General features: G+C 35.2%; 2 protein-coding genes and 1 pseudogene across 2 annotated transcripts; 1 reads left to right on the top strand and 2 right to left on the bottom strand.

Annotated features, from left to right (window-relative positions):
• Nucleotides 1-1440: 1440 nt before the first annotated feature.
• Nucleotides 1441-27039, bottom strand: part of LOC141387063 (prolyl endopeptidase pseudogene) — a 48159-nt pseudogene continuing 22560 nt past the window's right edge.
• LOC141387064 (prolyl endopeptidase) lies at nucleotides 10071-12540 on the bottom strand. The gene has a single exon (XM_073956181.1). The coding sequence runs from the start codon at nucleotides 12538-12540 to the stop codon at nucleotides 10258-10260; it is 2283 nt and encodes a 760-aa protein (XP_073812282.1). The 3' UTR covers nucleotides 10071-10257.
• Nucleotides 24522-25904, top strand: Mp20 (muscle-specific protein 20 transgelin). The gene is made up of 3 exons (XM_073957461.1): nucleotides 24522-24761; nucleotides 24948-25280; nucleotides 25357-25904. The coding sequence occupies exons 1-3, from the start codon at nucleotides 24732-24734 to the stop codon at nucleotides 25546-25548; spliced, it is 555 nt and encodes a 184-aa protein (XP_073813562.1). The 5' UTR covers nucleotides 24522-24731; the 3' UTR covers nucleotides 25549-25904.

The raw sequence follows: 27039 nt of genomic DNA, 5'->3' as shown, positions 1-27039 counted from the left end.
GTCCCATTTTTACATGTCTTATTTATCATTGACAAGTAGAAAATAATGCAAAGATGATAAAATGTTCTATGGAACAAATAGCATCCACACTTTGCAAGAGAACGGAGAGACTTAGCAAGATGGCGGAAAAATTAAGCAAGAGAGCACAGCGAAAGTGAACAGTGATAGTCAAATTTTGCTAAGTACAAAGAGAAACTGAAAAGTAATTTTGTGGAACAAAAAATTGATCACTTTTCAAAATAGCTATGTTTTGATAAGTGCTAAGTGAAAAGCGATGCGATGATTCGTGGAATAGGGCCCAGGTCTTAAAGTGAACTTATCCGAAATGTTGTGTGGGAGGTACCCGAAGGAGTGGGCAAATATAGTCCATATTCGAACCTGATCTATATCTGGTAGATGTTTTAGGATGTGTAAAGTATGGACCAAATCGGGTCACTCCCCTCAAGAGTTATAGTGCGCACAATTTTTCCGAACATTTTCGAACTTGTGTGGGGTAGGTACCGGAAGGAATGGACCGATATAACCCACCTTCGAACTTAAACTAAGTTTGGACAAATTATTACGAATGCCATATTAGGGACCAAATCGGCAGATCCGTTCGAAAGTTATCTTGCGCTCCAACCACAACACACGGTGTTATATGGTTTTTTTGCAACTTTCAGTCAATTTTCTCAGAAAGTATGGACTTGCCCTGATGAAACTTATACCGTCGTATGGAGGACAGTGAATACAAGTTCTTACAACAAAAATCACAACGATTCGAGAGCAAGTCCTAAACTGAACTTTTCCGAAATTTTGTGGGGGATGTACCCGAAGGTGGACCGATAGATTCCATATTGGAACCTTATCTAAGCCTGGTGAAATTTTACGACGTACAAAGTATGAACCAGATCGGTTACTCCCTTCAAGAGTTATCGTGCGCACAATTTTTTCGAACATTTTCGAACTTTTGTGGGGGAAGTACCTGAATGAGTGGACCGATATGGCTCTTCTGAGAATTAAACTAGGTTTGGACAAAATAGTACGAAGGCCAACTTTTGGGCCAAATCGGTTCATCCGTCCGAAACATACTTGGGGTCTAATACCATTATTTCGATGAGGCACATTTTGCCGGTATGAAAGTGTATATACCCTTGTTAGCATAAATGCTGAGGGTATAAAAACACGTTTCAAAAATCAGAACTTTAATTTTCAATTTAGAAGATTTGAATTTTTTAAGACAAAGATGGGGAAATATATTTGTCCCTTTGTTCCATGTGAGTTACAATGTTTTGCATTTGTGTTATAAGTGTGGATATGGAACAACTCGACAAAAATTCTATTTTTAAAAAAATCTCCATACATAACCAATTTTGTGGTATTTCTTATTACAGCAATAAACCACAGTATCTGGTCGCTTTTTTTTTCTTACTGACCCACAGAATAAAATACATCAACGGATTTCTTCATAATTCTTCATTTATTATTATTTTTAAATAAATACTTTTTTCCCAACACCAAAAAATATAATACAAAAATGCAAAATTTTCTACAAATTAACCTTATCAATATTAAGTGTCCTCAACATAAAGGTAAAGATATCGGTAGCTTCTTCGATAATTTTCGTTGTTGGTTTACCATTGCCATGGCCTGCATTGCTATAGACACGCAATAAAATTGGATTCTTTTGATATTCCGAATTGCGTACAGCCTCATGGAGAGCAGCAACAAATTTCAATGAATGCAAAGGACTAACACGATCATCGTGATCGGCCGTAAGAACCAATGTAGATGGATATTCTTCTTCCACCGATTTTGGGGTGTGGACATTATGTAGTGGCGAATATTTGAGGATATTTTCAAAATATTCCTTTTCATCGGGATTTCCATAATCCGAACACCAACAATAACCAATGGTGAATTTGTGGAAACGTAACATATCCATGACACCAACCTCGGCGACAGCAGCTCCAAATAGATCAGGACGCTGATTAATGCAGGCTCCAATCAAAAGACCACCATTGGAAGCACCTTGTATGACAAGACGATCCTTGGTGGTGTAATTGTGGGCAATTAAATATTCGGCAGCTGCCTGGAAATCATTGAAAACATTTTGTTTGTTCAACAAACGACCAGCATTGTGCCACTTTTCACCATATTCACCACCACCACGCAAGTTGGGATAGGCAATAACACCATCGAAAGTGTCTAGGAACATTACGTCCTTAACACCAAACGAGGGATAAATGCTGGAATTAAAACCACCATAACCATACAAAAAGCATGGACGTGGTGTTATCTTTTGCGCAGCAGAGTTTTTGCAGTACACAATAAACATGGGTATCTTGGTGGAATCTTTGCTTTCATAGAAGACCTGCTCCACGGTGTAGTTAGAGGGCTCAAAGCTTTCCAAATTCAATTTGATTTCCCTGAAGACTTTCGGTTGCATGTTATTCCATTTGAAGTCGTAATGATAAATTATTCCCGGTGTTAGAAATGAAGAAAATTTATAGAACACCTCAGATTGTTTCCTTTTTCCTGTTATATCCCCAATACAACCCATGTCCAAGTTGAAGCTAAAGATCACTTCACCGCTTTGCAAGGAATGTAACTGCAAAACACTTTTTACATCATGTAAATAGTGTATCATCAGCTTATCTTCGTCGACACATTGCACTGTATCCATAACATCGGTGTTGTGTTCGGGTATAAGGGTGTGCCAATATTCTTCAGCCGGATGCTCAAAGTCAATTATTATTATACGATAATTAGAGGCATTTTTATTGGTACGGAAATACATTTTGCCTGCATTGTTGCAAATGTATGCATACTCGTATTCAAATTTTTCAATAATTTTCTTCACTTTCAATTTTGAGGTTATGTCCGCCTCAGCTTCCAATTCCGCATAGTATACCATATTGTCACGACAATCTTTAGATATCATCATTATTAGATATCTTCCACAGTCAGAGACCTCAGTTTCAAATTGCCATGTTGGCTCTTCAGGAAATTCAGCAACAAGTACATCCTTTTCCTGTGCCTGACCCACATAGTGATAATATAATTTTTGATTTTCATTCATTTGTGTCTCGGAACCATCAGTCGTACCCTCTTGCTCCGGATAGCAAGCATAAAAGAATCCCTTATTGTTCTTGGTCCAAGAAATGCAGGAAAATTTTACCTTTTCCAAAACCTCTTCAAGATCATTACCCGTTTCGGTGTCACGTATGTAAATCTTAACCCAATCCGAACCATTTTCACTCAAACCATAGGCCATGTATTTACCATCTTCGGAAAACGAATACTGGACCAATGCAATGGTACCATCGGCAGAAAGAGCATTGGGATCGAAAAATAATTGAGGTTCTGCCTGTAAGGTGCTTTGTCGGTACATAACATTCTGATTTTGGAGACCGGTGTTCTTTTCAAAATAATAATACTCGCCATGTTTCATGGGACAATCGTAAGTTTCATAGTTCCAGAGTTTGGTAAATTTCTCATTGATTTTCTTCCAGTCAGGACATTCCTCAAGATAGGGCTTACTTATTTTATTTTGTTCCTCAACATATTGCTGGGTTTCTTCGGAATCGGGATCTTCAAGCCAACTATAGGGGTCTTTAATTTCAACACCATGAAGAGTTTCTACAACACTTTCATCTTTACGAGCCACAGGATATTTGAGCGGAGAAATGTTCTTATCACATCCTATCAACGTGCCAGTGGTCATCATGGTAGTCATGGTTAGTGGTGTCAGTCAGCTTGATTTTGAAGCCTATAGGGGCTGTATTGTCTTTATACGATCTGCAATAAAGATAGACAATGTTGTAGAGAAAAGGGGTGTAATTAGCCGTAGGGAATCTGAAAATATATGTATGTATTAGCAACAAGTGATGGGGAAAATTTAAATTATTTGGATACCAACTGCCAATTTGTTCGGTTGTATAAACATTAGGTTGGGAAGATTAGTATGGAAGGAAAAATTGTTAATGGACGCTTTGCATTTCAGATTCTTGGGATTGTACTGAGTTAGAACAAGTAAAAATCGTTAAGTTCGGCAGGGTCGAACTTTTTATACCCTCCATCATAAAATATTCCTAACAAAAATGGAATAGTTACTTTCTTTTCCTGTTCACACTTTTGGGTGCAATACTTTTTGGACCACTGATATCCTAAATGCCTAAATTTTCTAAACGTATCTAAAAATGTGTTCAATAAGGTGGTATCTTTATATCGGGTCTACATATATCAATAAGTGGACCTTTGATGAAAATTTTTGGTGGAAAATTTTGTAACTGCAAGGAACCTCAAATGGCAAATTATGGTAAGAGCATCAAAATACCAAAAATCAGGAGGTAGAACTGAGAACCCCAAATTACAGCTTTAGGTAAAATCCTCAAAATACCGAAAATCGGGAGGTATCGTTATAGGGGGCAAGGGACGTACGCAAGGGGGTGGGGGGGGGGGGGGGGACGGGCGTTGTCATGGGGGTTTGACACCAACCCCCTTAATTAAAAATTTTTAATAAATTTTTTTAACATTCTCCTTCAAAAATATCAGATTTGTTCCAGTGGCCCCTCCCCCGAAATGAATTTCTGTGTTCGCTCCTGATAGGGGCTATGCCAAAAAAAAAAAAAAATACCTATGTTGAAGATTTGTAGTGATTAAGTATCGTGAACATTGAGAACCACAAATGTCAAATTACACCTAGTTCGGTTACAAATGTTAACTAAAATCCGGAGGTACCGTTATATAGTAGCTATATCAAAACATGGACCTACGTTAACGATTTTCCGTGGAGAAGTTTCGTGACCACATAGAATCTCAAATGTCGCATTACAATTAGTTCGGTTAAAAATTGTAGCTAAAACTCTTAAAATACCGAAAATCGGGAGGTACCGTAATATGGGGATATATCAAAACATGAACCTATGTTGACCATTTTTGATAGAGAAGTTTCGTGACCACAGAAAACCTCAAATTCCAACTTACAGCTAGTTTAGTTAACAATTGTAGCTAAAACCCTCAAAAAAGCGAAAATCGGAAGGTACAGTTATTAGGGGACTATACCAAGGGACCTATATGGGGGCTATATCAAAACGCATACCTCAAATGCCTACAACCCTCAAAATAACGGAAACCGGGGGAATACCCTTATATGGGGGCCATTTTAAAACATGGACCAATATTGAAAAATTTTTGTGGAAGAGTTTCGGGACTGTTTTTGTTGGAGGAGTTTCAAATACTATGTTACAGCTAGTTCGGTCAAAATACCAAAAATCGGGAGGTACCATTACATGGGGGCTATAAAAAAACATAGACCTATGTAAAGGATTTTTGGTAAAGAAGTTTTGTGACCACAAAGAACCTCAAATGCCAACTTACAGCTAGTTCGGTTAAATATTGTAGCTAAGACCCTCAAAATACCGAAAATTGGGAGGTACCGTTATGTGGGGACTATATCAAAACATGGACCTATGTTGACAATTTTGATGGAGAAGTTTCGTGACCGCTGAAAAACTCAAGTGTCAAAATACAGTTAGTTCTGTTAAAAATTGTTGCTAAAGTCCTCAAAATGACGAAAACCGGGTGATACCCTTATATGGGGGCTATTTCAAAACATGGGCCAATATTAAAAATTTTTGGTGGAGGAGTTTTGGAGAGAATATCAAATGTCAAATTACAGCTACTTCTGTTAAAAATTTAACCAAAACTCTTAAAATACCGAAAATCGGGAGGTACGGTTATATGGGGCCAAAGCATAGACCTGTATAAAGAATTTTTGGTGGAGAAGTGCTGTGACCATTGAGAACCTAAAATGTGAATTTTGCTTAAGCAATTTTGGTTAAAAATTGCTGCTAAAATCTTCGAAATACAGAAAATCGGAAGGTACAGGTATATGGGGGCTATACTAAAACGTGGACCAATATTGATAATTTTTGTAGAGAAGTTTTTTGTTCATAGGGAACATCACGTGATAAATTTCAGCTAATTCGGTCAGAAAATATTGCTAAAAGCCTTAAATACCTTAAATCGGGAGGTACCGTTATAAGGGGCTTATACCAAAACGTGGACCTTTATCCACCATTTTTGTTGCAGACCTCTTGAAACTCCAAGTCCAAATCGGAGCCTATTTGGGCGGAAATCGGAGCCTATTTGTACCGTTATAGGGGAGCTATACCAAAGCATGGACCTACATATATTGACGATTTTTGGTGGAGAAGTTTCGGGACCTCTGAGAACTTCAAATGTCAAATTTCAGCAAATTCGGTCAGAAAATGTATCTAAAAGCCTCAAAATACTTTAAACCGGGAGGTACCGTTATATGGGGGCTATACCAGAACATGGACCTACCTTGGCAATTTTTAGTGGAGAAGTTTTTTGGGCATTGAGAATTTCAAATGTCAAATTTCAGCTAATTCGGTAAAAAAAATTAGCTAAAGTACTTCAAACCGGGAGGTACCATTATGTGGGGCATATACTAAAACGTGGACCTATCTCCACCATTTTTGGTGCAGAAGTTTTTTTAACTCTTGAAATTCCAAGTGCCAAATTGGAGCCAATTTGGGCGGAAAATGTAGCTAAAACATGTGATTGGTTCAACGGGCTACAACCACAAGGCTTATTGGGTTAGTTGAGTAGGTGTGGTTGGATAGTCGAAAAGGTGCGGCGTTTCGTATGGAAGATGTCTGTCGATGAAATAAACCACTTAAACTGCGATAGATAGAGGATGTACTCCAGGAACGGCATTCACACAATAGTTTTGTTATGGCATCAGCGACTCCATGTGTGAATGCGATTCAATTCTGCCCGATAGGTTTGTTTATCTAGGGGTTCTCTCTTGCAGCGTTGGTCCTCCTCTTCTATATAATGAGGATCCTTCCTGACTTCCACAGTAACACCCAAGAAGATACTGCAGCGAAAGCGCACCTCTTGGGATCAGTTAATGTGATGTAGTTGAGCCAAGACTACTCTCCTTGTGGTGGCAGCTGAAGCTCCGCATTCACACGATAATTGTTTATGGCATGTGCGACTGCATCCGTGTGAATGCTATTTAAAATTTGTTAATCTAGGGTTTCTCTCTTGTAACGTTGGACCTCTCTTTCTAGATCATGAAGATCCCTCCTGACCTGTCAGAAACAATTTATGGGGGTTATTCTGAACGAAAATTCCCCGTGAGTGTTGTCTTTCCGCCTCCTGCAAATGATCCACTCAGGGCGGCATTCTGACAGGTTTGAATATTTTTTCCATCGCGTTGCACTTATATTCGCGGACCACACTAACGCCGCATAGCTTAACACATACCGACCAAGTTTTTTATCTGCATCCCAAATGCTGCCGGCTCGAGTCTTGCGGACCTTGTTCCTACATCTCAGCTTGTCGCAGATAGCTTTGGCATGCGCGGACGACGTGAACATGCTGTCGAATGTGGCTTCTAGAATCTTGGGCTAGTTGGTGGTCGGAATTCTGCTACCATCGACCATGACATTCAACTCGATACTCACCTCTGCCATCCATGTGGTGAACTGTGTGACCGTAGATTTAGTGGCGGATTATTGCACATTGCTCGCGTGGAAAAATGCGGTAAGATCAGTCAAATAGGAGTTCGGCATTTCACAAATGACATAAGGGAAATTGCTACAATCATCCGCATACGTTACTATCTCAATGCCATCAGGAGGGGATGGAATGCAGGAGAGGTAGAGCTTAAACACTTTCGAATATATCACCCCACGTTGGGGAACTCCCTGTTTCACCCTATGGTGCTTGAACTTGTTGCACGTACGACTTTCGACCACACATGCTGATGATCGACAACTGCATAGACATTTCTAACGCTGGGGAGAATTAAAGGGTCAGGGTCTCTGCTACGGGCGACAAAAGCTAAATCGGTCTGTATGATTCACCTTTGCTGACATCCTTGTCTGGCTTCAGTAGCGGGACCACCCTGCCCATTTTCTAGACATTGCGACAGTTTGAGAACTTTAGTGAGATTCTTGACCCTCGGTAGATTCAGCTATTTTCATCGGCAAGAAGAGATCTGTAGCGACGTAGTACTCTTCTTTTCGCCCTGTCACTCCGGGGATGCTCCACTAAGTGTCGATTAAAATAACTGTAATGTACACGGTTTTCGTGGAGTTCTCTATCGACAGTCGGTTGACGTCTGATAGAATGAAATCTCGATAATACCTAAAATCCTTGCGGATGTGTTGGGAAAGCGGATCTTTCTTCACAGTACGATGCCAGGGATTTCACGGTGGATAGGGCGCCAGCATGAGCTGTTGCCTGACTGACAGCGCCATGGTCTCCTCATACAGGTGATCCGCACTGGACGTTTGGACAAAACCCGTTGCAATTCGGAGCGCATTGCTTTGGAATTATTGCAAATTTCTGCATGGTGTGTCACTAAGGAACGAAGTCCAGACTGGATCAGCATAGTTAAGGACGGACAGACCTTTATACTGGTTGAAATCCCTTAAGATGCTACCTCAGAACAGAATTTTACCCAGTGAAATACAATTCTGAACTATGATACAAGCTTCGGGCTTGGCGGTAAGAAGATCCGTTATTGGTATTGCGAAATGTATACCCTTGTCCCTTTTGGGATATTTATAGGAAATTGTTTAATGGATTTTGGTAGGCCAAGCGCCATTAACGTTTTGCATGCGCAGCTAGATCTAGGTTGAGTCGCTGGCGTTGTATCGGTGTATGTATAGATAGAAGAAAAGAAAGAATATTTAAAATTAATAAGTGGACATGTAATCATCCACATTCAGTCCGCTATGAGTGGATGTGTCCATAGTAAGTCAGGTCATTTAAAAGGATGTTCTGTGATGTGTAGTGATTGGCCACATTTTGAGCGAGTGTCTCAGATCTCTGGATTTAGGAAGCAGAGATAACTATTTAAGTACCTAGAGTTGCTAGAGCGAAGTTGGTATATTACCGATTTGGTCTGTCTTGATAGGACCATTTCATCGTCGCTTATGGATGGGGTGTTCCGCAGAGCTGCTCGCGTTCGATGAGGCGTAATCATCTACCAACTTTTGTATGTGTCTGCTTCAGGGTATTTTTATGTCATCATTCAAAGGGTTTTGAGAGATATATTGGAGCTCCTTAAGAAATTCGTTCCTGACTGGGCCATTCTTTCGGAGGGGGATCTGGTGCAACTTCCATTATTATTGTATTTTGCCTCGTTAGTAACGTGCAGTGTAATTTCACCGGGAATTGCTTAGCTTCGTGGTGATGTTCTTCGGAACCCTTGGAGTGGCACCCGGAAGCGATTCGCAGTACAGTATTCTAAACCCTCTAGAAATTGCTCTATTGTGTATCGCTAATTCCTGGGTACCATATTGGATGCAAGTTGTCCGGTAGATTGGTGGTCTTTGATACATGAAGCAGATTACTGGTCTCTTGGGGTACTCCCTGTTTGTTCTTCCTGAGAGGAGATTTGTGACAACGGATTTCTACATAGAACTGTCTTCCTGCCATGTAGTTCACCAAACATCTTTTGAGGTGGTTAGGGCGAGAGGTATCCATAGTGTCCCTCAGGAGAATGGTGTGTTTTACTGTGTCGAGGCTTTCGACAAGTCCAGCATCACTAATGTGGTTCTTTTGTGTGATCTGTTCCTGTTTAGTCTTTCTGGCATTTGATCCTATGACACCGGATATTCGGCGTAGTCTTCTACTATCACAGTCTGGTGTAAATGGGTGCTCGAAGTATTGCCTGCAGAAGGCCGCTGATGTCTTGGATGGGGTTTTTGGTATTTTGTATTTGTATTGGTATTTTGTCGCCTAAGGTTATCTTTGCGTTGTTGTTGTACTGTGCTGTTTACGGGATTCACTCTGAGAATCTGGAACGTGATGTTTATATGTGATGCTGAGAAGGAGTAAAGTCTCAAGGATCTTTGGTAATGGCGATGAAACTGTGATATTATTGCATGACTGTAAGAGCCTATATTCACCGACTGTCCATTCTCTAGACTTCGAAAACGATGAGGGTGGCTACCGACAAGTTCGTTATGTTCATTAGATACCATAATATTTCGATTTTGAAAATCTCCCCCCCGCCCTACAAATAACACAATGCCAATTAATTTTGTTTTCGATTAATTAAATTTTATTATTAAAAGTTAATATAGCAGAAGATAAATATAATATAAGAAGAAGTGGAAGAAGTAGAATAAGAAAAATATACAACTCTTAAGATTTCAATTTAAATGAATGTTATTTTGATTTATTTCATATCCATGATTTCCGTTTATCCTTCAAACGACAAAAGACTTACAAATTGACCTTATCAATGTTAAGGCTGCGCAGCATAAAGGTCAATACATCGGTAGCTTCTTCAATGCGCTTAGATGTGGGTTTACCAGCACCATGACCAGCTTTGCTATAGACACGCAACAATATGGGATTTTTTTGATATTCCGAATTACGTACAGCCTCCTGGAGGGCAGCAATAAATTTCAACGAATGCAATGGACTAACACGATCATCATGGTCGGCAGTGAGTACCAAAGTTGAGGGATATTCTTCTTCCGGCGATTTTGGTGTATGGACATTGTGCAGAGGTGAATATTTGATGAGATTGTCGAAATGTTCCTTTTCATCGGGATTACCGTAGTCTGAGCACCAGGCATGACCAATGGTGAATTTGTGGAAACGTAACATATCCATGACACCCACCTGGGCAACGGCGGCACCAAAGAGATCAGGACGTTGATTGATGCAGGCACCAACCAATAGGCCTCCATTGGAACCACCTTGTATTACCAAACGATCCTTGGTGGTATAGTTGTTGGCCACTAAGTATTCAGCAGCTGCTTGGAAGTCATTGAAGACGTTTTGTTTGTTCAACAGACGGCCAGCGTTGTGCCACTTTTCACCATATTCTCCGCCACCACGCAAGTTCGGGTAGGCAATAACACCATCAAATGTGTCAATGAACATAAGGCCGGTAATACCGAAAGAGGGCTGCATGCTGATGTTAAAACCACCATAACCGTACAAGAAGCAGGGACGCGGTGTCCTCTTTTCCGCACCAGAGTCTTTGTATACAATAAACATGGGTATCTTGGTGGAATCCTTGCTCTCATAGAATACCTGCTCCACTTTATAGTTTGAAGGCGAAAATCCTTCCAAGTTCAGCTTTATTTCCCGCAACACTTTCGGTGTAAAGTTCTCCCACTTGAAGTCATAGTGGTAAATGGTTCCCGGTGTTAGGAAGGAAGAAAAGTTATAGAACAATTCCGATTCCTTCTTTTTCCCCGATAAGGCCACAATGGTACCAATGTCCAAGTCAAATTTGTGTATCAATTCTCCGGTTTGAAGGGAGTTGACCTGCAACACACTCTTCACATCCTGTATATAGCCCAAGACCAATTTATCTTCATTGACACAGTGGACCCAATCCAAAACATCTGTGGCATGTTCAGGTATAAGGGTTTGCCAATTCTCCTGGGCTGGGTTTTCAAAGTCAATCATTATGACGCGATAATTTGAGGCATCTTTATTGGTGCGGAAGTACACTTTGGATCCAGTATTGGTAATATAATCGTAATCGGATTCAAATTTTTCAACAATTTTCTTAACTTGCAATTTTGTGGTTATCTCTGCCCCCGGTTCCAAATCGGCGTAGTACACAATATTGTCACGGCAATCCTTGACAATGGCCAAGATGAGATATTTACCGCAATCGGAGACCACCGATTGAATACGCCACGTTGGCTCTTCGGGGAATTCAGCAATTAGAATGTCCTTTTCCTGAGGTTGACCCACATAGTGATAGTACAATTTTTGATTTTCATTTGATTTAGTTTCTGAACCATCAGTTTTACCCTCCTGGTCAGGATAGCGTCCATAAAAGAAACCCTTATTGTCTTTTGTCCAAGAAATTTCCGAAAATTTAACCTTTTCCAAGACCTCTTCGAGATCTTTACCCGTCTCAACATCACGTATATAAATTTTAATCCAATCCGAACCACTGGCACTCAACCCGTAGGCCATGTATTTGCCATCTTCGGAAAATGATTTTTGGGCCAAGGCAATGGTACCATCCGAGGAGAGGGCATTGGGATCGAAAAACAGACGTGGTTCGCCATCCAAAGTGTCCTGTTGGTACATGACACTCTGATTCTGTAGCCCCGAATTCTTATAGAAATAATAATACTTTCCATGCTTCATGGGACAACCATATTTTTCGTAATTCCACAACTTGGTCAATTTCTCGTTGATTTTCTTCCACGCCTCGCAACCCTCAAGGAAGGGCTGACTAATCTTATTTTGTTCCTCAACATATTTTTGTGTCTCCTCCGAATCGGGATCCTCAAGCCAACGATAGACATCTTTGAGTTCAACACCATGATGCGTTTCTACAACACTTTCATCTTTGCGTGCCACCGGATATTTTAAGGGGGAAATTTTCGTTTCAGAACCTATCAAATTGGCAGTGGTATCGGCAGTCATTGTGGCGGCGTTGATGCTAGCTTTAAGACTTACAGAAAAATGCCGTCTAAGGAGTGTTGATAAGTTCTGGGCAACTCTGGGTAAACCGGTTATTTGCATTCAAAATTGTCTTATTAAATTCCAAGCATAAGCGGAAGAAGTTTTGTGACTGGAAAATGCTTTTTGGTGGAGGGAATCTGTGGAAAAGAAAAATTAAAGATACGAATATTTAATTAATATTGTATGATCATGATGATAGTTGTCAGGAACCGGTAACGGTGTACTGTTAAACATAAGTTCTATATGCAAAAATTAAATAAATTCTTTACATTCGATATTCCTTTAATTATGTCAAAATTCAGATGAAGTTTGAAGATGGGTCAACATGGCCTTCGGGTTCTTCTCCACAATAGTTGAAAGTGCAGCTTAAGACCTGTTCGAGGTTAGCTCTTCTGACACTGATGAAAACGACATAGTTTTTTGTAAGCAAGTCCATACTTCTTGAGATAATGGCCAAAAGCTATAAAAACCTTGCCGGAACCAACTAAAATGACTGATGTACACGATAACTTACGAATTGAGTACCTGATTTGGCCGAAACACTGTAGATCGTAATATTTCTTATAAACCTACATCATGTCCCAAGAAGGTTCTTCGGGTACCCCATCCACCAAAGATCAAATATTTCGGAATAAATGCTGTCTCTTCGAGAATATTTTTAGAATTTTTACCGAAGGTAGTCCTTGTGATTCACACTCCAACATGACCTCTGAGCATAAACATACAGGAACATAAAAAATATTTTCCATAGACCAAAAAACATGGATTTTTTTAAATAATATTTTTCATGGACCTTCAGACCAATAAACGTGGATTTTTTAAAGAATATTTTTTCATGGACCTTCAGACCAATAAACGTGGATTTTTTAAAGTACATTTTTCATGGACCTTCAGACATATAAAAGTGGATTTTTTAAAGAACATTTTTCATGGACCTTCCGACATATAAAAGTGGATTTTTTAAAGAATATTTTTCATGGACCTATAGACCAACAAACGTTGATTTTTTTTAAGAATTTTTTTTCATGGACCTTCAGTCCAATTAACGTGGATTTTTTAAACAATATTTTTTCATGGACCTTCAGACCAATAAACGTGGATTTTTTAAAGAATATTTTTCATGGACCTTCAGACCAATAAACGTGGATTTTTTAAAGAATATTTTTTCATGGACCTTCAGACCAATAAACGTGGATTTTTTAAAGAATATTTTTTCTTGGATCTTCAGACCAATAAACGTGGATTTTTTAAAGAATATTTTTTCATGGACCTTCAGACCAATAAACGTTAATTTTTTAAAGAATATTTTTTCATGGACCTTCAGATCAATAAACGTGGATTTTTTAAAGAATATTTTTTCTTGGATCTTCAGACCAATAAACGTGGATTTTTTAAAGAATATTTTTTCATGGACCTTCAGACCAATAAACGTTATTTTTTTTAAGAATTTTTTTTCATGGACCTTCAGACCAATAAACGTGGATTTTTTAAAGAATATTTTTTCATGGACCTTCAGACCAATAAACGTGGATTTTTTAAAGAATATTTTTTCTTGGATCTTCAGACCAATAAACGTGGATTTTTTAAAGAATATTTTTTCATGGACCTTCAGACCAATAAACGTTATTTTTTTTAAGAATTTTTTTTCATGGACCTTCAGACCAATAAACGTGGATTTTTTTCATGGACCTTCATACCAATAAACGTGGATTTTTTAAAGAATATTTTTTCATGGACCTTCAGATTAATAAACGTGGATTTTTTAAAGAATATTTTTTCATGGACCTTCAGACCAATAAACGTGGATTTTTTAAAGAATATTTTTTCATGGACCTTCAGATTAATAAACGTGGATTTTTTAAAGAATATTTTTTCATGGACCTTCAGACCAATAAACGTGGATTTTTTAAAGAATATTTTTTCATGGACCTTCAGACCAATAAACGTGGATTTTTTAAAGAACATTTTTTCATGGACCTTCAGACCAATAAACGTGGATTTTTTAAAGAACATTTTTTCATGGACCTTCAGACCAATAAACGTGGATTTTTTAAAGAACATTTTTTCATGGACCTTCAGACCCATAAACGTGGATTTTTTTTTGAAAAATATTTTTTCATGGACCTTCAGACCAATAAACTTGGATTTTTTAAAGAATATTTTTTCATGGACCTTCAGCCCAATAAACGAGGATTTTTTAAAGAATATTTTTTCATGGACCTTCAGACCAATAAACGTGGATTTTTTAAAGAATATTTTTTCATGGACCTTCAGACCAATAAACGTGGATTTTTTAAAGAATATTTTTTCATGGACCTTCAGACCAATAAACGTGGATTTTTTAAAGAATATTTTTTCATGGACCTTCAGACCAATAAACGTGGATTTTTTAAAGAATATTTTTTCATGGACCTTCAGACCAATAAACGTGGATTTTTTAAAGAATATTTTTTCATGGACCTTCAGACCAATAAACGTGGATTTTTTAAAGAATATTTTTTCATGGACCTTCAGACCAATAAACGTGGATTTTTTAAAGAATATTTTTTCATGGACCTTCAGACCAATAAACGTGGATTTTTTAAAGAATATTTTTTCATGGACCTTCAGACCAATAAACGTGGATTTTTTAAAGAATATTTTTTCATGGACCTTCAGACCAATAAACGTGGATTTTTTAAAGAATATTTTTTCATGGACCTTCAGACCAATAAACGTGGATTTTTTAAAGAATATTTTTTCATGGACCTTCAGACCAATAAACGTGGATTTTTTAAAGAATATTTTTTCATGGACCTTCAGACCAATAAACGTGGATTTTTTAAAGAATATTTTTTCATGGACTTTCAGACTAATAAACTTGGATTTTTTGAAGAATATTTTTTCATGGACCTTCAGACCAATAAACGTGGATTTTTTAAAGAATATTTTTTCATGGACCTTCAGACCAATAAACGTGGATTTTTTAAAGAATATTTTTTCATGGACCAATAAACGTGGATTTTTTTAAAGAATATTTTTTCATAGACCTTCAGACCAATAAACGTGGATTTTTTAAAGAATATTTTTTCATGGACCTTCAGACCAATAAACGTGGATTTTTTAAAGAATATTTTTTCATGGACCTTCAGACCAATAAACGTGGATTTTTTAAAGAATATTTTTTCATGGACCTTCAGACCAATAAACGTGGATTTTTTAAAGAATATTTTTTCATGGACCTTCAGACCAATAAACGTGGATTTTTTAAAGAATATTTTTTCATGGACCTTCAGACCAATAAACGTGGATTTTTTAAAGAATATTTTTTCATGGACCTTCAGACCAATAAACGTGGATTTTTTAAAGAATATATTTTCATGGAACTTCAGACCAATAAACGTGGATTTTTTAAAGAATATTTTTCATGGACCTTCAGACCAATAAGCGTGGATTTTTTAAAGAATATTTTTTCATGGACCTTCAGACCAATAAACGTGGATTTTTTAAAGAATATTTTTTCATGGACCTTCAGACCAATAAACGTGGATTTTTTAAAGAATATTTTTTCATGGACCTTCAGACCAATAAACGTGGATTTTTTAAAGAATATTTTTTCATGGACCTTCAGACCAATAAACGTGGATTTTTTAAAGAATATTTTTTCATGGACCTTCAGACCAATAAACGTGGATTTTTTAAAGAATATTTTTTCATGGACCTTCAGTCCAATTAAAGTGGATTTTTTAGAGAATATTTTTTCATGGACCTTCAGACCAATAAACGTGAATTTTTTAAAGAATATTTTTTCATGGACCTTCAGACCAATAAACGTGGATTTTTTAAAGAACATTTTTTCATGGACCTTCAGACCGATAAACGTGGATTTTTTAAAGAACATTTTTTCATGGACCTTCAGACCAATAAACGTGGATTTTTTAAAGAATATTTTTTCATGGACCTTCAGTCCAATTAACGTGGATTTTTTAGAGAATATTTTTTCATGGACCTTCAGACCAATAAACGTGGATTTTTTAGAGAATATTTTTTCATGGACCTTCAGACCAATAAACGTGGATTTTTTAGAGAATATTTTTTCATGGACCTTCAGACCAATAAACGTGGATTTTTTAAAGAATATTTTTTCATGGACCTTCAGTCCAATTAACGTGGATTTTTTAGAGAATATTTTTTCATGGACCTTCAGACCAATAAACGTGGATTTTTTAAAGAATATTTTTTCATGGACCTTTAGACCAATAAACGTGGATTTTTTAAAGAATATTTTTTCATGGACCTTCAGACCAATAAACGTGGATTTTTTAAAGAATATTTTTTCATGGACCTTCAGACCAATAAACGTGGATTTTTTAAAGAATATTTTTTCATGGACCTTCAGACCAATAAACGTGGATTTTTTAAAGAATATTTTTTCATGGACCTTCAGACCAATAAACGTGGATTTTTTAAAGAATATTTTTTCATGGACCTTCAGACCAATAAACGTGGATTTTTTAAAGAATATTTTTTCATGGACCTTCAGACCAATAAACGTGGATTTTTTAAAGAATATTTTTTCATGGACCTTCAGACCAATAAACGTGGATTTTTTAAAGAATATTTTTTCATGGACCTTCAGACCAATAAACGTGGATTTTTTAAAGAATATTTTTTCATGGACCTTCAGACCAATAAACGTGGATTTTTTAAAGAATATTTTTTCATGGACCTTCAGACCAATAAACGTGGATTTTTTAAAGAATATTTTTTCATGGACCTTCAGACCAATAAACGTGGATTTTTTAAAGAATATTTTTTCGTGGAATAATAAAGAATAATAAAGTGGATTTTTTAAACAATATTTTTTCGTGGAATAATAAAGAATAATAAAGTGGATTTTTTAAACAATATTTTTTCATGGACCTTCAGAATAATAAAGTGGATTTTTTAAACAATATTTTTTCATGGACCTTCAGAATAATAAAGTGGATTTTTTAAACAATATTTTTCCATGGACCTTCAGAATAATAAAGTGGGGCCACCAAAATCCTCTGGGGCCACCAAATAAAATGACTACCGTGCAATTTTGGCCAATCCCCAATAAAAGTTCAAAAATGTTGGGTTAACTTCATTTAAAGGACATTTTTGGATTGCGAGCTTTTTTAATCAGGTAGTGTTTGTCCTAAGGCACCACTGCTGCAATGGTATAGTCCCTTGCCGACTGAATGCCCGGGTTCGAAAGATGACATTTTTAACGTTGATAAAAATACCCCTCAGCGGCTGATTCTTTTGTACTTGTTTTTAAAATATTTCCTTCATATTTTTAGGATTTTCAACATCTGACGAGAAAATAAATATTTCAAAATTGTGCTCGAATATTCTTTTGAAATTCCCATTTCAAAGGAATTCATATTTCACTTATGAGGCCGCAATGATAATTGATTACAAATTAAATGTTTATTTATTGAATTATTGTCAGACATCATGCATATGCACATATGTATGTACATACATACATATGTTTGTAAGTCAAGTTGGGAAAACCAAGCAGAAAAATATTGCCTTCAACCAAACGCTCATACTTTTGTATACTTAATGTAATTAGCGGCCAACACAAACACTCAAATCAAAAAATTATGGATGGGTGGATTTTCAATCAAATTTTCTGCCACTTCTTATTTCGATAATGATCAATATTCTCAGTCAAAAAGCACATACAAACACATACTTTTTATAGAAAATAGAAATAAAAACGAAAAAATATTTCACACTTTTAATGGGGTGGGTTGGCTTTTCGTTTTAAATTTAATTCGATGACTGATCCAAGACATATTTCAGAGTGCAGTTGCAAAATATTCTTGGTAATAAACAATGTACATTGAATTTTAAAAATTTCGTAATCTTTTTCCAATATGAGAAAAATAGAAAGTCTGGGAAAATGCCACAGAAATATGCACTCAAGTTTGGATGATTGCAAAACAAACAAAAAGAAAACATTTTTTTTGTATAAACAATTGGTTTTTGTTTTTAATAAAATAAAACATGGCGTTAAATTATTAAATAGTAATAAAATCGAAGAAGCGTGGAACAAATTAAACAGGGAAGATGTGTGGGGTGTAAATCAAAATTTTAAGGCCTTTACAAAATATTTAAAAAATGTCTGTCAATTCTACAATATTACCGTAGAAGTCCTCAGATTTAGCTGAAACTTTGCAAATCATAGTATTTATAACAAGGTCTACGAGTATATCGGACAATCATTTACTTCTTCTGAATTAGCAGATTTAGTTCAAACATTACACATCGCAATATTTCGTCCAAGAAGAACTCTGTTGTCTTCTATAGCCCAATACAACACCTGTTGGACCATAAATTTCTCCGAGAACTTCAGTTTTCCTTTAAAAGACCTTTAAAGATTTCAGTTCTCCTTTAGAAGACCTTTGAGGCCAACAACATTACTATAGAAGACCTCTAGGTCTTCAATTCTTCTTTAGAAGACCCCTGAGGACTTCAACATTCCTATGGAAGACCTCTGAGGTCTTAAATACTCTTATAAATAAGGTTTTTCGATATTCCTATAGAGGACTTCAGAGGTCTTCAACATTCCTGTAGAAATTCCTTTAGAAGGTCTCTGAGGTCTTCAACATTCCTATGGAGGATCTTTCAGCATTCCTATAGAAGGTCACTGAAGATCATTGATGTCTTCAACATTCCTATAAAGATCACTGAGGTATTCTATATATTTGAGGCCTACAACATTTCTATAGAAGACCTCTAGGTCTTCAATTCTTCTTTAGAAGACCCCAAGGACTTCAACATTCCTATGGAAGACCCCTAAGGTCTTAAATGCTCTTATAAATAAGATTTTTCAATATTCCTATAGAGGACTTCAGAGGTCTTCAACATTCCTATAGAAATTCCTTTAAAAGGCCTCTAGGTCTACAACATTCCTATGGAGGATTTTTGAGCATTCCTATAGAAGGTCACTGAAGATCATTGATGTCTTCAACATTCATATAAAGATCACTGAGGTATTCTATATTCCGATAGAAAATCACTGTGGTATTCTATATTCCTATAAAACATGACTGAGGTATTCTCTAAAGCATTCTCTAAATTTTCCACGATTTTTTGTCTGATGGTCCCTTAAAATACTCTTTGAAAAATCCACACTTTTTCTTTAAAAACTCCACGATTTTTTGTCTGATGGTCCTTTAAAAATATTCTTTAAAAAATCCCCGCTTCTTCGTATGATGGTCCCTTAAAAATATTCTTTAACAAATCCACGCTTTTTTCTATGATGTTCCCTTAAAAATATTCTTTAAAAAATCCACGTTTTTTTCTGTGATGTTACCCTAAAAATATTCTTTAAAAAATCCATGCTTTTTTCTGTGATGTTCCCTTAAAAATATTCTTTAAAAAATCCATGCTTTTTTCTGTGATGTTCCCTTAAAAATATTCTTTAACAAATCCATGTTTTTTTCTGTGATGTTCCCTTAAAAATATTCTTTAAAAAATCCATGCTTTTTTCTGTGATGTTCCCTTAAAAATATTCTTTAAAAAATCGACGCTTTTTTCTGTGATGTTCCCTTAAAAATATTCTTTAACAAATCCACGCTTTTTTCTGTGATGTTCCCTTAAAAATATTCTTTAAAAAATCCATGCTTTTTTCTGTGATGTTCCCTTAAAAATATTCTTTAAAAAATCCACGCTTTTTTCTGTGATGTTCCCTTAAAAATATTCTTTAAAAAATCCACGCTTTTTTCTGTGATGTTCCCTTAAAAATATTCTTTAAACAATCCACGCTTTTTTCTGTGATGTTCCCTTAAAAATATTCTTTAAAAAATCCACGCTTTTTTCTGTGATGTTCCCTTAAAAATATTCTTAAAAAAATCCACGCTTTTTTCTGTGATGTTCCCTTAAAAATATTCTTTAAAAAATCCACGCTTTTTTCTGTGATGTTCCCTTAAAAATATTCTTTAAAAAATCCACGCTTTTTTCTGTGATGTTCCCTTAAAAATATTCTTTAAAAAATCCACGCTTTTTTCTGTGATGTTCCCTTAAAAATATTCTTTAAAAAATCCACGCTTTTTTCTGTGATGTTCCCTTAAAAATATTCTTTAAAAAATCCACGCTTTTTTCTGTGATGTTCCCTTAAAAATATTCTTTAAAAAATCCACCCTTTTTGCTGTGATGTCCCCTTAAAAATATTCTTTAAAAAATCCACGCTTTTTTCTGTGATGTTCCCGTAAAAATATTCTTTAAAAAATCCACGCTTTTTTCTGTGATGTTCCCGTAAAAATATTCTTTAAAAAATCCACGCTTTTTTCTGTGATGTTCCCTTAAAAATATTGTTTAAAAAAATCCACGCTTTTTTCTGTGATGTTCCCTTAAAAATATTCTTTAAAAAATCCAAGCTTTTTTCTGTGATGTTCCCTTAAAAATATTCCTTAAAAAATCCACGCTTTTTTCTGTGATGTTCCCTTAAAAATATTCCTTAAAAAATCCACGCTTTTTTCTGTGATGTTCCCTTAAAAATATTTTTTAAAAAATCCACGCTTTTTTCTGTGATGTTCCCTTAAAAATATTCTTTAAAATATCCACGCTTTTTTCTGTTATGTTCCCTTAAAGATATTCTTTAAAAAATCCACGCTTTTTTCTGTGATGTTCCCTTAAAAATATTCTTTAAAAAATCCACGCTTTTTTCTGTGATGTTCCCTTAAAAATATTCTTTAAAAAATCCACGCTTTTTTCTGTGATGTTCCCTTAAGAATATTCTCTAAAAAATCCACGCTTTTTTCTGTGATGTTCCCTTAAAAATATTCTTTAAAAAATCCACGCTTTTTTCTGTGATGTTCCCTTAAAAATATTCTTTCAAAAATCCACGCTTTTTTCTGTGATGTTCCCTTAAAAATATTCTTTACAAAATTAAAGCTTTTATCTGTGATGTTCCCTTAAAAATATTCTTTAAAAAATCCACGCTTTTTTCTGTGATGTTCCCTTAAAAATATTCTTTAAAAAATCTACGCTTTTTTCTGTGATGTTCCCTTAAAAATATTCTTTAAAAAAAATCCACGCTTTTTTCTGTGATGTTCCCTTAAAAATATTCTTTAAAAAATCCAACCTTTTTTCTGTGATGTTCCCTTAAAAATATTCTTCAAAAAATCCACGCTTTTTTCTATAATGTTCCCTTAAAAATATTCTTTAAAAAATCCACGATGTTTTTCTGCGTTGTTCCCTTAAAATATTCTTTAAAAAATCCACGTTTTTTTTCTACGTTGTTCCCTTAAAAATATTCTTTAAAAAATCCACGCTTTTTTCTATAATGTTCCCTTAAAAATATTCTTTAAAAAATCCACGATGTTTTTCTGCGTTGTTCCCTTAAAATATTCTTTAAAAAATCCACGTTTTTTTTCTACGTTGTTCCCTTAAAAATATTCTTTAAAAATCCACGCTTTTTTCTATAATGTTCCCTTAAAAATATTCTTTGAAAAATCCACGATTTTTTCTGCGTTGTTCCCTTAAAATATTCTTTAAAAAATCCACGATTTTTTTCTGCGTTGTTCCCTTAAAAATATTCTTTAAAAAATCCACGCTTTTTTCTATGATGTTCCCTTAAAAATATTCTTTAAAAATCCACGCTTTTTTTTCTGTCATGTTCCCTTAAAAATATTCCTTAAAAAATCGACGCATTTTTCGGTGATGTTCCCTTAAAAATATTCTTTAAAAAATCCACGCTTTTTTCTGTGATGTTCCCTTAAAAATATTCTTTAAAAAATCCACGTTTTTTTCTGTGATGTTCCCTTAAAAATATTCTTTAAAAAATCCACGATTTTTTCTGTGATGTTCCCTTAAAAAATCCACGCTTTTTTCTGTGATGTTCCCTTAAAAATATTCTTTAAAAAATCCACGCTTTTTTCTGTGATGTTCCCTTAAAAATATTCTTTAAAAAATCCACGCTTTTTTCTGTGATGTTCCCTTAAAAATATTCTTTAAAAAATCCACGCTTTTTTCTGTGATGTTCCCTTAAAAATATTCTTTAAAAAATCCACGCTTTTTTCTGTGATGTTCCCTTAAAAATATTCTTTAAAAAATCCACGCTTTTTTCTGTGATGTTCCCTTAAAAATATTCTTTAAAAAATCCACGCTTTTTTCTGTGATGTTCCCTTAAAAATATTCTTTAAAAAATCCACGCTTTTTTCTGTGATGTTCCCTTAAAAATATTCTTTAAAAAATCCACGCTTTTTTCTGTGATGTTCCCTTAAAAATATTCTTTAAAAAATCCACGCTTTTTTCTGTGATGTTCCCTCAAAAATATTCTTTAAAAAATCCACGCTTTTTTCTGTGATGTTCCCTTAAAAATATTCTTTAAAAAATCCACGCTTTTTTCTGTGATGTTCCCTCAAAAATATTCTTTAAAAAATCCACGCTTTTTTCTGTGATGTTCCCTTAAAAATATTCTTTAAAAAATCCACGCTTTTTTTTGTGATGTTCCCTTAAAAATATTCTTTAAAAAATCCACGCTTGTTCTGTGATGTTCCCGTAAAAATATTCTTTAAAAAATCCACGCGTTTTTCTGTGATGTTCCCTTAAAAATATTCTTTAAAAAATCCACGCTTTTTTCTGTGATGTTCCCTTAAAAATATTCTTTAAAAAATCCACGTTTTTTTCTGTGATGTTCCCTTAAAAATATTCTTTAAAAAATCCACGCTTTTTTCTGTGATGTTTCCTTAAAAATATTCTTTAAAAAATCCACGCTTTTTTCTGTGATGTTCCCTTAAAAATATTCTTTAAAAAATCCACGCTTTTTTCTGTGATGTTCCCTTAAAAATAATCTTTAAAAAATCCACGCTTTTTTGTCTGATGTTCCCGTAAAAATATTCTTTAAAAAATCCACGCTTTTTTCTGTGATGTTCCCTTAAAAATATTTTTTAAAAAATCTATGCTCTTTTTCTGTGATGTTCCCTTAAAAATATTCTTTAAAAAATCCACGCTTTTTTCTGTGATGTTCCCTTAAAAATATTTTTTAAAAAATCTATGCTCTTTTTCTGTGATGTTCCCTTAAAAATATTCTATAAAAAATGCACGCTTTTTTCGGTGATGTTCCCTTAAAAATATTCTTTAAAAAATCCACGCTTTTTTCTGTAATGTTCCCTTTAAAATATTCTTTAAAAAATCCACGCTTTTTTCTGTGATGTTCCCTTAAAAATATTCTTTAAAAAATCCACGCCTATTTCTGTGATGTTCCCGTAAAAATATTAGTTAAAAACAACGCTTTTTTTCTCTGATGTTCCCTTAAAAATATTTTTTAAAAGTCAGTTTTTTCCTTTGAAATATTCTTTAAAAAATCCAGCCTATTTCGCTAAGGGTCCCTTAACAATTTTCTTTAAAAATTTTCCCGGAAGGTCTCTTAAAAAATCCACGTTTTTGGCTCCCATAAACATTCTTTCAGTGATGGCCCTTTGAAATATTCTTTAAAAAATCCACCCTTTTTCCCTAAGGGTCCCTTAACAATTTTCTTTAAACAATTTCCCGGAAGGTCACTTAAAAAAATCTTAAAAAATCCACGTTTATGGCTCCCATAAAAATTCCTTCCTTCAGAAATATCTCGAAAAATCCAAAAAGGCCTAATTTTCCGACCACCACCACAGGTACATCAATGCCCCCCATCATCAAAAGGGTGGGGGTGCGTGTGCCAGCGTTTCTGCTTGTTTTATTAAGTGTATAGTTTAATTTTAAATTGAACACTCATCATTGACACAAAATGGAAAATACAACAAAAAACATGAATAACAACAAAAACCCCAAAAATTTCCTTAACTTTGCACTTGGTGGTAAAAATGACGAGAGCAATCATGATAATGACGATAAATATCATTATTGCCATTAACATAATTATAATTTTGTGCAGCTAATGATCATTATAACGTAATTATAATGATTTTGAATTTGAAAAATAACACCCACGCATTATTGTGTGTGTGAGGTGGGTGAATTTCTCTTGAGCATTTTCTTTTCAAAATAAGGAGAAACAAATATTTTGGAAAATTCTTGTTGATGTTAGAAATTTTCCCAAGCAAAACGAGTGACCGACCACCAAATTGAGAATGTGGAAATTTTGCTGAGCAACAAATCGATTTGAGTGAAATTGTGATTTTCGGTCCATCATGGGCATTTATAAACTCAAGCAACGCTGAGGATCAGCATCAGTCAACTTTGGATATTCTTCTTGTGTGGAACAAAAGTTAGCTAAATCAAAACTAAATCCAAACATGTCTCTTGAACGTGCCATTAAAGCCAAGGTGAATAATAGAACAGAAAAAAAATTTGAATATTTATAGAATCAAAAAGAAAGAATGAAAAAAAGTGAAATGTAAAAATAAATCACAACAAAATTTTGTGAAGTGACCAAATATGGTGTGAAAGTGTGTCAGTTGCATGGATTATTTTGCTAATATGGAAAAATGTTTGTTCATTATTAATTACAGATTGCCGGCAAGCGCAATCCCCAGATGGACAAAGAAGCCCAAGAATGGATTGAGGCCATTTTGGGTGAGAAATTCCCTGCTGGCGTTGATTACGAAGAACACCTCAAGGACGGTCAAGTTTTGTGCAAACTGATCAATGTTTTGTCCCCCAATGCCGTTCCCAAGATCAACAGCTCCGGTGGTCAATTCAAAATGATGGAAAACATCAACAACTTCCAAAAGGCTTTGAAGGCTTACGGTGTACCCGATTTGGATGTCTTCCAAACTGTTGACTTGTGGGAAAAGAAGGATATTGCTCAAGTGACCAACACAATCTTCGCTTTGGGCCGTGCTGTAAGTATTTGAAAAAAAAGAAAAAGATTTCGGAGCAGTTTTTGAATATTTACTCATATTTGTTTTCTCTCCACAGTGCTACAAACACCCTGAATTCACTGGTCCCTTCTTGGGTCCCAAGCCCGCCGATGAATGCAAACGTGAATTCACCGAAGAACAATTGAAGGCTGGTCAAACCATCATTGGCTTGCAAGCCGGTCAAAACAAGGGTGCCACCCAATCTGGTCAAAACATCGGTGCCAGCCGTAAAATCTTGTTGAACAAGTAAATTCCAGCCAAAAATGTACTCCAAACTCCAAAGTCATTTTAAGTTAAGTTTTTTTTATTTGAATTCCTTGCAATCAACAAACAACCAAACCAACACTTAAACAAATACACACTGTTTATACAACATACACACACATACACCCACCCTACACATTATTAATGTTTGAGAGAATGTAGTGGAAAAAAAACAACTTTTTGTATTTTATATAAAGTAAACATAAGTTTATATGTTTAAGTTAATTTATATAAAGCCAACCAAAAAAAAATTGTAAAATTAGTTAAATTTTAAAAAATAATAATAAAAAAGAAACGCGTTTCAAAAAAATGAACTGATAAAACCTAACAAAAAACCCAAAACCTTTACACATGTGTTTTTATTTCGAAAGGAAAAGGGAACAAGATAACAAATGAAGCTGCAGTGGCCAAACATTGGGAAACTGGTAGCGCGCAGGTCTCAAGGACATGTTAAGAAAACAGAAGATTTCAACATAAAGATCGAAACAATACAACAACTTTTTAATGCATAAAAATAAAACTATTTTATTTTCAAGTTTTAAAAAATCTAAAAAGGAAAATATTTTGATTATTTTTCTTATAGAAAAAAAAATCACAAAAGGGAACTTTTAAAGACTTTTGTAACCAAACAGAACATTTGATGTGGTTCAGAAGAAAGAGGAAACTGTCAAGTTGTCGATCATCAAAATGGATCCGATAAGCAACACAGTCCAGCAGTACTGTCATTGCATTAACAACTTCATTATACCCTCAGCATTTATTCTAACGAGGGTATACACACTTTCATACGGGCAAAATGTGCCTCATCGAAATAATGGTTTTAGACCCCAAGTATGTTTGGACGAAATCCGTTTTAGACAATTTGGAGTTGATTTAGCCATGTCCGTCCGTCTGTCATACTTGTACCATACGATGGTACAAGTTTCATCAGTGGCATGTCCGTACTTTCTGAGAAAATAGCCAGAAAATGCAAAAAAACCTATAACACCGTGTGTAGTGGTTGGAGCGCATGATAACTCTCGAACGGATCTGCCGATTTGGTCCAAAATTTGGCCTTCGTAATATTTTGTCCAAACTTAGTTTGAGTTCGAAGATGGGCAATACACGTCCAAAAATGTCACTAAAATGGTATGTATTTACCATAGATCTTAAACGGGGAAACCAATTTGGTCCAAACTTGGGATCTCCTAATATTTAGTCCAAATTTAGTTTAACTTCTAAGTTCAAAGGCAAGTTGAAATGTCCAAAAAGGGCCACAAATTTCTGAGAAGACACTAAAAAAATTCGATCTGTTCTTAGATAAAAGTTTTAATTCACATAGGATGAGGGTATATCTCTGTCTCCGACTGATACTTTTTTACTTGTTGTGAATTGCCAGTTGATTTCATACGACACTTGTTGAATGAATTAAAAATCTGAGCACAGGGTAAGAGTTTTCCAGACCAGACGTCCAAAGTTGCAACATTTCAGAAATCGA

The sequence above is a fragment of the Musca autumnalis genome, unplaced genomic scaffold (assembly GCF_047663935.1).
Source record: "Musca autumnalis isolate F117 unplaced genomic scaffold, ASM4766393v1 scaffold_5, whole genome shotgun sequence".
Taxonomy (NCBI): domain Eukaryota; kingdom Metazoa; phylum Arthropoda; class Insecta; order Diptera; family Muscidae; genus Musca; species Musca autumnalis.
Note: the sequence above shows the minus strand (reverse complement) of the source record. Positions and strands in the feature narration are given on the sequence as shown.

What these genes read in the sequence shown, in the direction of transcription:
- LOC141387064 (XM_073956181.1), bottom strand. Translation starts at nt 12,540, where the DNA reads ATGCAAATAACCGGTTTACCCAGAGTTGCCCAGAACTTATCAACACTC.
- Mp20 (XM_073957461.1), top strand. Translation starts at nt 24,732, where the DNA reads ATGTCTCTTGAACGTGCCATTAAAGCCAAG. An exon ending in AACGTGCCATTAAAGCCAAG is followed by an intron (nt 24,762 to 24,947) that starts GTGAATAATAGA and finishes TATTAATTACAG; the next exon opens with ATTGCCGGCAAGCGCAATCC. An exon ending in TCTTCGCTTTGGGCCGTGCT is followed by an intron (nt 25,281 to 25,356) that starts GTAAGTATTTGA and finishes TTCTCTCCACAG; the next exon opens with TGCTACAAACACCCTGAATT.